The sequence below is a fragment of the Sarcophilus harrisii genome, chromosome 2 (assembly GCF_902635505.1).
Source record: "Sarcophilus harrisii chromosome 2, mSarHar1.11, whole genome shotgun sequence".
NCBI classification, from domain to species: Eukaryota; Metazoa; Chordata; class Mammalia; order Dasyuromorphia; family Dasyuridae; genus Sarcophilus; species Sarcophilus harrisii.
The window spans coordinates 352,908,888-352,924,971 of NC_045427.1; the positions used below are offsets into that span (position 1 = coordinate 352,908,888).

General features: G+C 38.8%; 1 protein-coding gene across 3 annotated transcripts in view; it reads right to left on the reverse strand.

Annotated features, from left to right (window-relative positions):
- C2H14orf180 (chromosome 2 C14orf180 homolog) overlaps window positions 1-13,133 on the reverse strand; it is a 44,707-nt gene extending 31,574 nt beyond the window's left edge. The window contains exons 1-2 of one of the 3 annotated variants that reach the window (XM_031953146.1): window positions 12,613-13,133; window positions 6,816-7,096 (exon numbers count right to left, since the gene is read on the reverse strand). In XM_031953146.1, coding sequence (XP_031809006.1) covers window positions 6,816-6,847 — 32 coding nt within the window. In that variant the 5' untranslated portion in view covers window positions 6,848-7,096; window positions 12,613-13,133. The remainder of the gene's footprint in view (window positions 1-6,815; window positions 7,097-12,612) is intronic. The other 2 variants (XM_031953145.1, XM_023504028.2) reach the window with 2 other exon arrangements.
- Window positions 13,134-16,084: the final 2,951 nt, after the last annotated feature.

A 16,084-nucleotide genomic window follows, 5' to 3' on the forward strand; every position in this document is an offset into this window, starting at 1 on the left:
ACTAGAGTGGTTAACCATTTCCTTCTTAGGCTCATTTTACAGATGAGAAACTGAGGCAAATAGATTTAAGTAGTTTGTCCAGAATCATACAGTAAGTGTGATTTGAACTCAGGAAGACATCTTCCAGACTCAGTCATCTATCTGCTGTAGTGCCACCTACTTGCTTCCAATAAATAGGAAGCTAACTGTTTCCCTAGGAAGCTCATTTCACCCTGGACAGCTCTCAATTGTTAATACCTTTCTCTAGATTCTATATATTTATGCAGTTCATTCAATTCTCACTTGATCTGATGCTTCCTACTCTCAATCCCACTCTCAGAATACCCTTTTATTTCCAGTTATAGAAATCCTTTCCTTTATATAAGTTCCAGTTCAGGAGTTATGTCCTCATGAAACCTTCCTTGTGCCTTCCACCTGAAAAAGGAATTATTCTTCCTGAAAATTTCCTGTGTTGGTTTGGATCCCTTCTGAATCTCATCCTAACCTGTCCTATATCATGTTTATTTGTATATATGTTATATGTATCCTAGAATATTGTAATACTGTGTTCTACTTTTGTCAGTCTGTACTTTGAGGGATCCACAGACTTTCTTCTGTTTAAGTAGTCCCTCCACTAGGACATTTGGCAGCCTCTCTATGATTTCTATGTAATTTTTGCCCCTATTCTTCAATAAAATCTTTTATAGGGTACTTACCCAATGTACTGTGGACCTTTTTCTGAAACCTAAATAATGACTTGGATAATAACACAATCCTCAGGCGATTCATCTGTCCGTATTTCCCTAGGTAACCACTACTTCTTCTAGTCATATGTCATGTCTGACATAATGTAGGTTTTTAATATTTGTCAAATGGAAGTTTTTGTTTAGAAAAAATCTTGGACTTGAAATCAGGAGAATTGTATTGAAATCCAGGCTCTGTCAATTATTGTATGATCTTAAGTAAATACTTTCTCTGTTGTGGAGTTTCCCCATCTGCAAAAATGGTGAATTAATAATCTCTAATCCCTGCTAATTATAATACTATGGGATGTATAATCATAAATGTCCCAGTGTGGATACAATTCTGTATTATTCCTTAGAGATTGAATTCTAGGAGGGTAGAGGCTATGGCTCAACTAAATTTTGTTTTTTCTTCTGAGGCCCAGACTACTAGTCTGCAGACAGTAGGAGTGGCAAATGTACTTAAGGAATGGAACTGGCTGAATCCCTCAAGTAAAGAGAACTTTAGAGGTCATCTGGCTCAACCATCCTCCTAGTGCTTGCATTCCTTTTTAGTAGGGGTTCCCAGGCATGAGGGCCATGAATTTGGATGGGAAAATTACATTTTCATCGACCTCTAACTGAAATTTGGCATTTTCTTCAATTATTTCATGGTTTGGGGCTCCATAGGTTTCACTATGAATCCTGAGAGATTCATAAATAAAAAAGGTGAAAAACTTCTGTTCTGTAGTTTCTCCTGGAAAGGGCTGGTCTAGTTTGGATACTTTCTGTGGAGTTCACTACATCTCAAGGCATTCCAAGTTCTTTGGAATTTGTCATCCTTATTTCTCTTGGTCATAATTCTGTCTTCTAGGTACACAATGAACAAATCTCATCTGTTAGGGTTGAGAACCTGGGAAAACCAATTTATAGGCAGAGTAGGAGGCTAATTAAAATAATGTGATGTAAGTGAAGCTAGTAGGACCTTCACCCTATCATGGAGCCCTTTATAAAATAGACACTCAATATGTGAAAGGGAGGAGTAGCACATCTGGGGTGAGAAGTCCCATTTTTCAGGGCTGCTCATGCACTTTTGGTATCCACTTTCATCCAACTCTCACTGGGGTCTCTAAGAAGCTGAAGGAGGTCCAACAGCCACACCTGGAATAAACCTTCTTGGCAAATGGACTACATTAGATTGAGGATAAATAACACATATTCATCTTCCTGAGTTCAAATCTGTTCTCAGATAATTGCTAGCTGTGTAGCCCTGGGCAAGTCACTTAACCAACTCTGCTTGCCTCAGTTTCCTCATCTGTAAAATGATCTAGAGGAAAGAAATAGAAAACTACTCTAGTATCTTTGCCAAGAAAACTGCAAATGGGGTTATGAAAAGTCATAATAATTGAAAAAACAATTCAAAAACAACAATGGATAAGAACATAAGAGAAAGCCAGTTTTATATGAGGTCCAATGAGAGAAGGTTATTATGAAAAGAGGATACCCAGAAGGCTTCAAAGAAGAGTTGACATGCTTGTGACTTTAAAAGGATTGGGTAAGAATTCATCAGAATGACATTTGGGAACAGGGAATAGCATGAGCAAAGATATTAAGAAGAGAGAGTAAAGAGTACATTGGGGGAGGGAAAGATTCTGGGAACCTAGCTGAGTAGGTTGTTAAATTTCAAGCTCTTCAGATTTCCCCACAAATAGAACAAATTTGTACCTCAGGGCAAAGACAGACTGGCAAAAAATCAAGACTTGGTACAGAACAGGGATCCTTCAGGTACAACCCAAGAAGATCTGAAGAATGTCCCCAGGCTGGGGATTAACCCTAGTGAAATGCAAACACCTTCGGACTATTCCATAGAAATCCCAAGTGGGGAGCCCTTGGGTGACCTGGGTGTGGCTGGAGTCTCAGCAGGAAGCCCAGAAACTTTCACCAACAGGACTGCTGGAGGAGTCCAGGAAGACTAAGAGAAACTTAGCTAATTAGAAATGGCAGGTCCAGTTGTGCTGCAGAGCCATAACCCTGGTTGAGAAGGAACTAGCACCAGTGAGTACAGAGACAGTGAGGCAGGGATGCTGCTGGCTATGGGCACTTGCTGGTTTGGGGTCCAGTAAGAGGAGAGAGCTCAAGTGAAGCTAAAAGGCACCATCTCGCCCACCTCATGATTAGAGATGTTTGCCCTAATACCTCTTATTTAAAAAAAAAAAAAAATGAAACAGCAAAGAAGAGAAAGAACCCCATCACAGAAGCATTCTGTGGGAACAGGGAGATTGAGGTTCATCTTCAGAGAAGGACACTGAAGTAAAAAAAAAGCTTCTACCCCAAAGAAAAACATAAAATGGCTCCCTACCCAGAGAGAATTTATAGAAAAACTCTAAAAAGAATTTAAAAATCAAATGAGACATTGAAGAAAAACTAAAAAAAAAAAAAAAAAAAATCCAAGAAAAACAAGATTATGAAAAAAAGCCAACTAGAAAAAGAGATACAGAGTCTCAAAGATGAAAATAATTCTTTTAAAATTAGAATTGTGCAAGGACAAACCTTGTGAAGGTATGAGAGACCAAGAAAACAAAACAGATTATAAAGAATGAAGAAACAGAACAGAATGTGAAACATCTTATAAGAAAAAATGACAGATCTAGAGAATAGATCAAGAAAAGAAAATATAAGAATAATTGGGCTGCTTGAAAGTTGTGGCCAAAAAAAGGACTTTGACACAATAATCCAAGAAAATTGTTTTGGAGTGATAGAACATGAAGGAAAGTAGAAATAGAAAAACTCCACTGATCACCACCTAAAAGAGATCCTTTGTGGAAAACACATAGGAACATTATTGCCAAATTTCAAAACCCTTAGATCAAAGAGAAAATTTTGCAAGAAACAAGAAAAATGCAATTTAAATATGCTAGAGCTACAATTAGAATTGTATAGGACTAGAAAATTTAACTATAAGAGTTAATATCAAAGATCCAGTTTCAAGGAACTCAACATGGACAAATAGTTTTTTTTAAACATGGGAAATGTATACCATATGTTTAAGATTGACATGAACAATAGGACAGCTTAAAACAGATATTGGGGTAGAATTAAAGTAAAAATAGTAATTATGTCATACAAGTGAAGTGCAGAGGAAGAATAAATACATAGGCATTAGAGGGGGAAGGAGAGCTCTTAGTTCTGAAAACTTACATCAGGAATGGCTTAAATAGGCAACACTACATATATACTATGAAGGATATAACACCCTCCAAAATCTTTAAAAAAATAAGAGAAGGGGGAGCTAGTTGGTGTAGTAAATAGAGTACCAGCTCTGAAGTCAGGAGGACTCTGATCTTAGTTCAAATCTGGCCTCAGTCACTTAACACTTCTGGCCTGTGTGACCCTGGGCAAGTCACTTAATCCCAATTGCCTCAGCCAAAAAGAGAGAGCGAGAGAGATAAGGGAAGAAGGACAGGAGAACAAGGAAGCAAAGGATGTAGGAAGAACAGGGATGGATCCATGGATGCAAGGAATTAAAGTAAAGAATCGTGTGTATGTGTATGTATATATCTATATATGTATACATAAATATATCCTTTCCTAAATATAGTCTTGCTTGGGGTGGTGAGGAGGATGAAAGAGGGGGGAAAAAGAATAAAGTACAAAATGGCAAGCAGCAGAGAACAAAAGAACAATTTCCAAGGAAGTAAAGAAAAGATGGACACTCACAAATATAATTTCTTCTATTGATTTTATACATATATATTATATTATATACTACTACTACTGCTGCTGCTGCTGCTGCTGCTGCTGCTACTACTACTACTACCACCCCTCATCATTTTAAAGGTAAGGAAATTAAAACACAGAGAGATCAAATAATGTGTCCAGTCACACAGACTTTGTGATAGAGCTGAATATGCAGGTTCATTGTGGTGTTAGATGGTCAAATGCATTGCAAATTGAGATTATGAATTTGAACTTTATTGAGTAGACAATAAGAAGTCACTGAATATTTTTGAGCAGAATGGTGATGGAACTAGACACATGAATAAGAAAAAATTCTAGGCTTTTTTCTTTGGCAGAAGCTCCCTATGAATGGAAGTATCCAAGATGAGTAGTTCTTGCCCGAGGTGCTGCAGATGGGGCATTAGCTGAGAAGCATACCTTAGAGTGGCAGGATAGGGATATTATTTGCCATGCATTTAAGCTCAGAGTGATTTATGGTGTAGGTTGAAATCACTCTCCCTTTGGAGGGGCAAAGGCAGTGTCTAGGAGGTTTGGACCTAGAACTTTGTCCAATAAGCAGACCTGGAAACCAGAGACACATGACTGAGCTGAAGACCATAGCTAGAAAGTGGTATCTAAATCAAAAGGGTCAGTATCAGGTTCAAAAGCAGAGGCTGAGGGGATTGGATGAAGAGATAGGAGACTGTAAGATTTAGAGCTAGAATGGATCCTAAAGATCCTTTAGCTAAGTCCTTTTATTTTGTAGATGAGGAATATAGGGACCAGAAAAGAAAGAGAAATTACTTGTTGAAGAATACAAAGGTAGTAAGCTTCAGAGCTCAGATTTGAACCCAAGCTTCCTGGCTCTGAGACTAGCATGCTTTCTAACACACACATTACCTCCAGAGGTAAATCACAGAGTTCAGTCCTGAGGCTCAACAGGGTTGGAGTTTCAGAAAGAGTTTCTGAAATTAACATTTAATTGTCAAAGGGCACCACCATGTTTTAATGTTTGTGTGCCAAATCTGCCTTCTAATCCCTAATCTGATATAGCTGGACATCTCCTATCAACTGCAATTCCCACAATTACTCGCTATGATTAGCAGTGAATAGAAGGTTAGGCTACATCAGTGGTATCAACTCATTTAAAACTGGGAGATACTAAACTAAATATAAAAATTCCTGTGGGTGACATATTGACTTTGTTTTTAAAATACAATGTTATTTATGCTTTATTGTATTTTTTTCATTTTGTTAAATGTTTCCCAATTCCATTTTAATCTGGTTCAGGAACATTTGGGAGTGATGCTAGTCAGGTGCTCCACAGGTCACACGTTTGACAGTTCTGGGCTACATGACCTCTAAATGACCAGATATATTAAGCACCTACTATGTATCTTGCACTGCATTTAGTGATGGGGCCATAGAGATGAAAAATGATACTGTATCTGACCTCAAGAACTTAATTAAAAAGATAAATATGTGTACACAAATCACAAATGAGACACAGGAGAGTTGAGAAGTAAACTCATTACACATCCCTGCTTTCAAGGAGTTCACAGTCTCCATTTCTTTAAATCTAAGTTTCTTTCATGTCAAGTTCAGCTAATTTCTTTTTCCTTCTGCCCTCTGCACGGATGGAAACATTCTTTCAGACATCCCTGGACACATCTCAGACAGTTTAGATTAAAACCTGATGCTAAATTACACAGGTTCATTAGGTTTGGAAAGAGAAGGAACCCATTCTACATAGGAGGAAACTGGGACACTGTGAGATGAAGGAACAAGCCTGGTGTTCCATGGGGAGTAAGGGCCATAGTTACGATTCAAATGAAGGCACAAGATTATTGTAGATAATTGATATAGCAGATTGACAGTTGGTGAGGACTCTAGGAAACATCTTATCCAACTCCCTCATTTTACAGACAAGAAAATTGAAGTCCTTAGAAGTTAGGCAACCTGCTTAGTAACCTTTGTAATAACCAAACTCATATAATATCACTGTTAGACATGTAGTTTAAATTTTGAGGCTCTAGGGAGGTGTGGAAAGACTTGTTCAAGCTTATAGTTCCATCCCCCCCCCAAAAAAAAAAAAGAGTTGGAATTTGGACCCAGGCTTTTTAATGTTTAATATGGTATCCTTCTATTCTATTTTTACTGCATTTCTCTTTCTTTTTCTTTCTCCTTTGTGCCTCTCCCTCTCTTGTCTCTCCTCATTCTCTCTCTCTGTCTTTCTCCTCTGTCTGTCTGAATTTTTCTCTATCTCTCTCCTCTGTGCCTTTCCTCTGTCTCTGTCTGTCTTTCTCTTTCCCTTTTTGCCCTTTCTCTTATTCATCTAATAAGATCCCCTTACAAGATCCTTCCCCCTCATGCCAATGTGCCATACTTCTGACCTACCTGTGACTTTGGATGAGATGTCCCAGGAACATCTCCTTGCTGGACTAGAGGACCTGCCAGCTTCTCCTAGCAAGAGCAGCGTCAGCAAAGCAATCTCCTGTTGAGCCTGGTCAAACCCTGTCCTGGTCAGCTGCTGTTGTGGTGATCAGAGCAGGTCATCAGAACTAGATCCTCTAAGGCCATGTAGGGAACCGGATCTCAAAAGGGAGCATCTGGCTGCACTGGTCGAGTTCAAAACCAACTTGAAAGTTTCCATCCAAGAGGCAAAAAGGAAACCACAACTGTTAGAAAAGAAGATAGGAGTTGTCAGAAGCACAGGGCTGCTCACTCACTGTAGCATTCTCCAAGGAATCCTGCCAGCTTGAGGGGCAGCCTGGAGCCCACACCCCCTGGACGGAGGCCAGAAGCCTTGTTATGAGTTGAGGAAGGGACTCTTTATTCCAGTGACTCCAGGAACAAGATACAAACTTTAGTCTAAAATCTACCCTACAGGGATAGTTTTATTACTGGATCAAGTAGAAAAACATATATAGTAATAAAGTAGATAATTTTATTTATTTGTATATTCTTCACTGTGTAGATATTGTTTCCTTGATAGAATGTTAGTTTCTTGAATAGAGACTTTTGTTTTTGTATCTCTAGCACCTGTCACAGTGCCTGATACATAGTAAGTGCTTAATAAATGCTGGCTAATTTGTAAATTTGTCCTAAACCATGACATGGAAATTTGTATTTATAAAGAGTAAACATAATGCTGAATTTGAGAATTAAGTAGACTTGGAACCTGAGTTCAAATCCTATTTAAGATAATTGCTGCTGGGTGAACCTGGGTAAATCATTCAAACTTTTGTGAACCTCAGGTTCCTTAAGTGAAAAATCAATGGGGATAGTGTCTATATTTTAATGACATTGTGAAGACCAAAGAAAACTTAAAGTGATCTATGAGGCTAGCTATTATTATGAAAATAACATGAAAATATCAGCAACAATAATTCCAGTTCTCAGTTCCATGATGCTTTTAGATTTATACAAAGTACTTTTTTTCATAAAATCCAGGGAAGTAGATGTTATCAGGACTTTTATTCCCATTTTAGAAGTTCATGAAACTAGAAGTCTCAGATGAGATATGATTTGAGGAGGGACTCATGGGCAGCATGTTGTTATTGTTCAGTCCCTTCAGTCATGTTCAACCCTTTGTGATCCCATTTGGGGTTTTCTTGGCCACTATATTAGAGTGATTAAAGAAGAGCAATTATAATCTGCTTGACTTCATAAGGCAGAAGTAGGAAAAACAATGATAGAGGGCTGATGATAATGGTGGGGATAGAGCGAGAGGAAGAGGTAAATTTTGATTTGACAAAGGGAAAACCTTCTAACAAATGGAGTTGCTCCCAAATGGAAAACCATAAGAAGAGGGAAGCTTTACATCCCAGGAACTTCTTAGGAGGAGGATAGTTGAGGGATTGTTCAGATTGGACTAATTTGAAACTTTCTTGAGTTCACTTCCAGTTTGTAAAATTTACAATCTTACATCTCCCACTCTACTGCTCTTATCAATATACCACATTGTCTCTACTCTATTCTTATTCCTGTTTACTTCCTATTTTGTGAAAAAATAAAGCAACATAATGAATTGTGTGCTGTAAATTATCTTTGCAGGAAGGGGACAAAGCCAGTTTAAACACTGTTTCCCCAAAACCGATGCTTGATGATGAAGGGAGTTTGGCTAGATTTATTTGATAGCAGTAAGGAATGAGCTGTGTGACTTGAGGGCATTCTTTCTCTAATCTAGACCTCAGTTTTCTCCTCAATAAAATGAGGTTGAGTTAGATTGGCTCTCAGGGTCCTTCCAGTTATGACAATGAGAAGCACTGTGGTGTGGTGGATAACATACTAATTCTGGAAGCAGAAGACTTGCTAGTGGTGTGTTATTTTAACAACCAACTCTCTGGAAATAAAAAAGTCCAGAAGATGCTTTTAAGTTTAATCTGCATCATTACAATTTTCTCCATTATTTTCTAAGTCTTAAGCACAATCAACTAAACAATAATTCAAGCCCTGATCTGTAGCATTTGCTTATTTCTGTTTACACTAATATTTAATGTTAGTAAGAGTTGGTTCCTTCCCTGTGTTTCAAGAATCTCTGCTTCCAGATACTTGCTAGCAAGTCAGTAAACCTTTTTCCTTATCTGGAAAATGGAGTTAATATACATGCTTCACAAAGTCACTGACAGGTTCAGATAAGATAACATATATTAAGTGCTTTGTAAATTTTAAAGATGCTATAAAAATGTAGTTATCATTCTTTTGTTCTAAGGTCTGTCTTTGAACAATGATGGGCCTGAATTCAGGAAAACTTTTTCCTGTCCTCAAATCTGACTTCAGATACTTACTAGCTGTATGGCCCTAGCAAGTCAGCCCCATTTGTCTCAGTTTCTCATCTATAAAATGAACTGGAGAAGGAAATGGCAAGCCATTTGAAGTATCTTTTTCAAGAAAACTTAAATAGGGCCACAAAAAGTTGGGCATGACTGAAAAATGGCTGAACAACAAAAGATCTCTTTTGGTTTTGAATGCTCCATGTTCTAACATGCTCTCACATTTTATAATCTTATTGTTCACCTGAGATGTGATGGAGTCAGGAAATGAGAATAGAATGAGCAATGTCTCAGACTTGCTGAGCCCCAATCAGACTTTAACATTTTCTGAGGTGTTAAGGATTGTTAACAACAACAAAGATATCACGTCCATGAGACATGCGATTAATGAATGCAAAGACAATAATAATACTTCCTCAGTTTCCAAAACATCATTCCCATCTATTATCTCTATGGACCCTAATAGCATTTTGAGAGGGAAGCAGGACAAGGATTATTTTTCCCATTTTAGAAGGGGACTAAAGCCCAAGGTTGTGTGACTAGCAGATGGAATAGATGGTAATCGAATCCAGATCTACCAACCCCCAAATACAGTGCTGGCTATATTCTTCATAAATTAGATAATTGAAATAAGCAGCATAGTTTTTTTGTTTGGAGGAGGCTTAGGTTATCTGGATTTTTAAAAAAAACAATGAAAAGTTATAATTATGACTGTAGTTGAAATTTTTATAGCACTTTATAAATATTGTCTTTTTTTTACCTTGACAATGACCTTGGATGGCAGATAAGGCAAATATTATTATCTCTATTTTACAAATGAGGAAACAGATTTAGAGAAATATTGTGATTTGTCCATGGTTGCCCAGCAAGTAAGTACCAGCAACTCTGATCTTCTGACTTTTAAGTGCTACCTCTGCCAGTATGTATGTGCATTTACTTTTAAGAATAAAAATCTATAAAATGAGGGGACTGGATTAGATTACTTAGTACAGTCCTTTCCAGTTCTAAATCTGCTAATTCACATGTTAAAAGACACTGCTGACTTGCATGTCAATAGTTCACATAAGTAGGATGAGGAAAAAAGTAATATTTCAGAATTTCCTCAACCTCCCAGCTCTTTTTTTCTTCAGGAAACCCTTTCTTGTATCCTCTACCTACATTTCCTTTTATCCCTTCTCTTTTCTTTTCATCTTTTGCCATTCTTTCTTCTCCCTATCCCTAATCCAAAAATGTGATTGATTACCCCAAAAGCTCTGGCTGAGAAATGATTTTGGTCTCAATGGGATGGCTCAGAACTAGGTGCCCAGAATCAGGAAGAACTGAATTCAAATCTGACCTCAGATACTTACTACATCTGTGACTCTGGTCGAGTCACTTAATGCTGTTTGCCTCAGTTTCCTCATCTTATAAAATAAACTAGAGAAAGAAATGGTAATCCACTCCAGTATCTTTGCCAAGAAAACTTTAAATGGGGTCACAGAGAGTCACACATGACTGAATAACAACAAAATGTGTTAAATTATTGACTGAAATCTTAACACTCTCTGTCCTTAACCTAAAATCAGGTAAATTTAACCATTTCTATTTCAGTTATTTTTTTTAAAAGCAGTACTAAAAATGTAGTCCTGTTCTTTTATTTTTACAGATAGAAAAATTGAGACTCACAACAGTTAAATGCCATATCTATGATCACATAATCATCAGAACCAATCTGAACCAAAGCCATCTAAAATTGTGTTCCCCAAGTTATATCATACTACCCTATTGAGAATTATCTAAAATAGAAGTCTTTGCTTCCTTAGAAAAGGTGGGTCTTTCAAGAGAAGTTTGCTCCAGAATATCGATTAGTTAGAAAACATAGGTCTACTTTCTATTTTGCTAAATGAGTCATTAAGTTTCATCCTAATTTTCAGGACCATTCAATAGCCCCAGGGACCTGCTTTGGCAGTCATAACCCTCTCAGAAAATGAAATGGATGTCTAAAAATACAGACTTTAATTATCAGCTGATTTTGAATGGAGAAAACTTCTTGATGACTTTAATCTTTGACTCCCCTCAGGGAGTCTAGAGTAAGAGTAATTATCTTATTAGGTGTAAGAACTGGAAACTCCAGTGAATAGGAGAGAGAAGCCAAAAGGAAACTCAAGTGTCAATTTCTGCCTTTGACTGCTGTCTGTTATCAACTGAAAGATGATTCATAGGAACCATTCGAAAGCATTTTGAAGCATTACAGTCACAGGCAGAAAGATTCCTCACACGTTCATGGCTAATTGGAAACTGATCCCAAAATTTGTCTAAGCTACAATTCTAGCTTCTTAGAATCGAAGGAAGAAAGAAATGAGGCATCTGGGTCCTGGACCCAGGTAAGACCTTAATTTATGGTGTGATACTAAGCAAATCACTCCACTCCCTCTCCGAGTTCCCCTCCAGTTTTGACAAATAGGCAAGACAGGTCTGAGCCTTAAAAGGATATGAAAGAAAAGAAGGAAGCCAAGCTGCTCTATCTTGAGATTAAATGCCTAATCTAAATTATGCAAAGGAAGAAGAACCGGAAAGTGCTAATTTAGACTTTCCCAGAACTGCAAAATTAGAAGAGGCTTCAGAGGACGATTGGCCCAAACTATCTGACCAGGAAACCTGTCTATACTGTTCTTGACAAATACTTGTATTCATCTTTCACTTAAAGACCTCAAGGGACAGAGGGATTACTATTCCCTTTCTATTTTCAAACAGTTAGGGTAGTCTGGAAGTTTTTCCTTATGTTGACTGAAGTCTATTTCCTTATAACTGTTTTCCTCCCTTCTCTTTTTCGGCCTCTTGTATCTCTCTCTGTCTCTCTCTTCCAATTTCTCCCTCCAACCCTTTTAAGTCTACACAGAAAAAGAGAAAGCCCATGGAAACATTTCCCATGCCTTGTCTTTGGGCTTTCATTTTCTCTTTTATAAGAGACTAGATGGTCTGGACCAAGTGAAGCCTAAGGGTCTTTTCAGTCTTGTTACTTTTGGTCAACTTTCCAAGTGCATTTTCTTTTGAGCCTTATTATTCCCATTTTACAAATGAAGAAACTAAGATTGCCCCTTTCCCCCAAACGGGCCATGTTCACACAGTCTGGCCAACTTGAGGTTAGAATTCAGTCTCATGACTCCTTGGCTGAATCATCTTTTCACAATCTTTACCAGGTTGATGTAACCTGAGGATAAGAGGTCTCAGTTTTTCCATCTAGAAAATGAGAGTATTGGACGAAATCCCCTAAGTCCCTCCCAGCTCTAAATCCTATGATCGCTAAGATCTCTTCTAGTTCCAAGCCCCGCAAAATGGATGTTTTGTAAATTGTGCCTTGTCTTTTTTTTTTTTTTTTTAAATCCAAAATCCAAAGGAAGTCACAGACTGAGCCCGCCCTGTTCTCTTAGAGGTCTTACCTGAGTCTCTCCAGCTGCAGCTGCAGCTGCAGCACGGAACAAGGAAAAGGCAGCGTGGGGGTTGGGGATGGCGAGAAGGTGGAGGGAGGGGAATAGCTGTTTAGCTCCAGGCTTTCCGGGGGCGGGGCACAGCGGCTTGGAAGGGATCGGAGAGGCTTGGGGTACAGAGTACCCCCTCTTTGCCGCTGTGGTCCCGAGATCTTCCCTGGGTCCGGCCCTCCCAGGCTAAGGCCTGTTTTCTCCCTGGCGAATCTTGTCTCCTATTTTTTTTTTTTTTTTTGAAGGGGGAAGGCGGAGGAGGAGGAGGGTTCAACTCTGGAGCAGGGACAAACCATCCACTTTTCTCCTTCCCCTCTGTCTCCCACTCCTCTCCGCCTGGTCCAGGTTCGGGAGAAACGGCCCGGAGGTGGAGGAACCTGCGAGCTCGAGCCCTGTTTGGAAGTATTTAGCAAAACACAACCCATCCCTCCTCCCGATCCCCCTCTTCTTCCTCCCCGTCCCTGCCCTTTCTCCCCTCTCGGCCTCTTCTCCTCCCTCCTCCCTCCTCCCTCCTCCTCCCTCCCCGCCCCCAGTCCATCCCAAATCTCTCCGGAGAAGGTTCCCGGGATTGGAATTGCAGAGCTGGGAGGAGGAGGAAGAGGAAGGGCGGGGAGATGACTATTAGGGAATTAGGGAGGAAACGAGGGAAGGCAGGGGAGACGGAGGGAGCTGGAGAGGGAGAAAATTGGGAGGTAATAAAGGCCAGGAGGAATAAAGGGAAGAGCAGCAAGTAGGGATGGGGGAGAAGAGAGATGAAGAAGATAGAAGAGGGGGAAGGGATCCATTTCATTCGCCTGATTTGCTATGGGGTGTCTGCAGACACAATTAGAGGCTGTGTTGAATGTCCCCAGAAGAGGAGTAGGCAGGATGGGCTTTGAACGTTCACCTATCGGTTTTTGTGTTTCTTGGCCTTCAGGGGTCATCTCTAGGAGATCCCTACTGGAAACTGAGTAGATGCCCATCAATTAGGATATGGCTGAATAAATTATAGCATATGAATGGAATGGAATATTATTGTTCTATAAAAAACAATCAGCAGGATGATTTCAGAAAGGCCTGGAGAAATTCTTCCTGTGCAACAAAAGAACTGTTAGATTCTGCACACATATATTGTATCTAGGATATACTGTAACATATTTAACATGTATAAGATTGCCTGTCATCTAGGGGGAGGAGGTAGAGGGAGGGAAGGGAAAAGTTGGAACAGAAGTGAGTGCAAGGGATAATGTTGTAAAAAATTACCCATGCATATGTACTGTCAATAAAAAGTTATTAAAAAAAAAAAAAAAGAAAGGACTGGAGAGAATTACATGAACTGATGCTAAGTAAAGTGATAAAACCAAGGGAACATAGTACACAGCAACACGAAGATTATACAATGATCAATTCTGGTTGATTTTTTCATCACTGAGGTGATTCAGGCCAATTCCAATGATCTTGTGATGAAGAGAGCCATCTGCACTCAGAGAGAGGACTGTGGGGACTAAATGTGTCACAACACAGTATTTTTTTTACCTTTTTTTGGTTATTGTTTGCTTGCTTTTTTTTTTTTTCATTTTTTTCCTTTTTGATCTAATTTTTCTTGTGCAGCATGATAAATGTGGAAGTATGTTTAGAAGAACTATACATGTTCAACCTATATTAGATTACTTGCTATTTAGGGGAGGGGAGGAGTAGGAAGGGAGGGAGAAAAATCTGGAGTGCAAGGTTTTGTAAGGGTGAATGTTAACAACTAACTTTGCATGTATTTAGAAATTTAAAAAGCTATTATTATAAAAAAAGTAAGATCCTTGCTCACATATGGTTTGGATTCTGAGATTCTTTTCTACTTAGAAATTCTATGAGTAGCTCAAGTTAACCTAGAAAATGGTTGAGAATTTTCTGACTATAAATACAAGATTTTTCCATCTTTTTTATAGCTTCTTCTCATTTTTCAGTATTTAAAGTTCTAGACTTATAGTCTGAAGTGCTAGGCTTTTGTCTTTGTTTCACCACCAATTCAATTTATGAACTTGGGCAAGTCCCTCCCATTTTCTGAGCTCAATTTCTCCATCTATAAAATGAGGGAGTTTTTCTCAAGGATTCTTCTCAACTCTAAAGATGTAGCTGCTTATTAGCCTAGTATTTCCACTTTTCTTCAAAATTGTAGAGTACCACAGATAGTGGGGAAACTCTGGGTAAGGTATAAGACCCTTCATCTAGAGGGAACCTGCTAACAATGTCTGATTCGGCTCCCCATCTCCCCTAAGGGCTCTCTGCCTTCCTGAGAAGTCAGGAGGTAGTGACAATTTATGTTGTGATTGAAACAGAGTGATAACAGGTGGCAAACTATGTACAACAGCAAGTTGTTTACGTGGTCCCACGTGCTCAGTATATACTTAGCATGCCCAGTGTTTTTGTTACATAAGGGTATGGGGGTATAAAAAGGAGAAAGTCCTTGGAATAAACAGACTCCATTTTCCCACCATCCTCAGGAGTCCCACCTTATCACCTCCACTAGGAAGGTATATTTTAATCACTCCGGTTTGGGAGCTCTAGAAAGCAATGGTAAATTTTGTCACCCCAACTTGGGGGCTCTAGAAAGCAGGACACAACAAAAATACATTGCTGCAAGGTAAGGGAACTTGGTAGGAAGGGTGACCCAAATGAAAGCTGGCAGAAGACATTTGAAAAGTGAGTAACTTATCAATGAATGCCCACAGTAACCTAATAAGGAGACCTAGAAAAATCAAACTCAAATGAGAAGCATCTAATAAAGCCCAATAATTGCTTTCTGACAAGATTTCCCAGATGGTTAATCTCATTCTCAGTGGTACAATAGTCAGTCATACAGTCTTCTATGAGCAATCACAGAATCATAGGAGCTCCACGTTGGAAGGGACTTTGGTGGCCAACTAGTCTAACCCATCTCTAAACAGGAATACCTTTTACACTATCTTGAATAAGCAATTGTCTAGAATTGAATTGAAGACTGAATTTCTCCAGACTTAAGAATGAACCAGGAAGAAAAAGTGTAGGCTTTTCATTCATTCAAAGATCTCTGACTGACTTTTTGTGAAGCAGTTCTGTGAGAAATGCCAGAAGCCAGGGGTCATAGATCTTAGTATGAAATATGGGATGGGGATGGGGTGGTGGTGCAGGATGGGAAATTCTCATTCACTGACAATTAGGGTTGCTTGAAAGAATATTTTTACTGACAAGGTTTTAATTCATGAGATCATAGGGGTTAGATCTGGGAGTCAACAACAAAGCCTTAGATAAAAAACAAAGTATGGCAGAATTAGAAGAATAAAGAATTCTAGAACTGACTGAATCCTAAAATGGAAAATTTCAGAGCTGGAAAAGTTCTTATAAACATAGAATATTAGAGCTAAAGGTCCTTAGTGAATATCTTAGTAAGCATTCTTCTTTTTAAGGCAATTGGAGGTTAAAT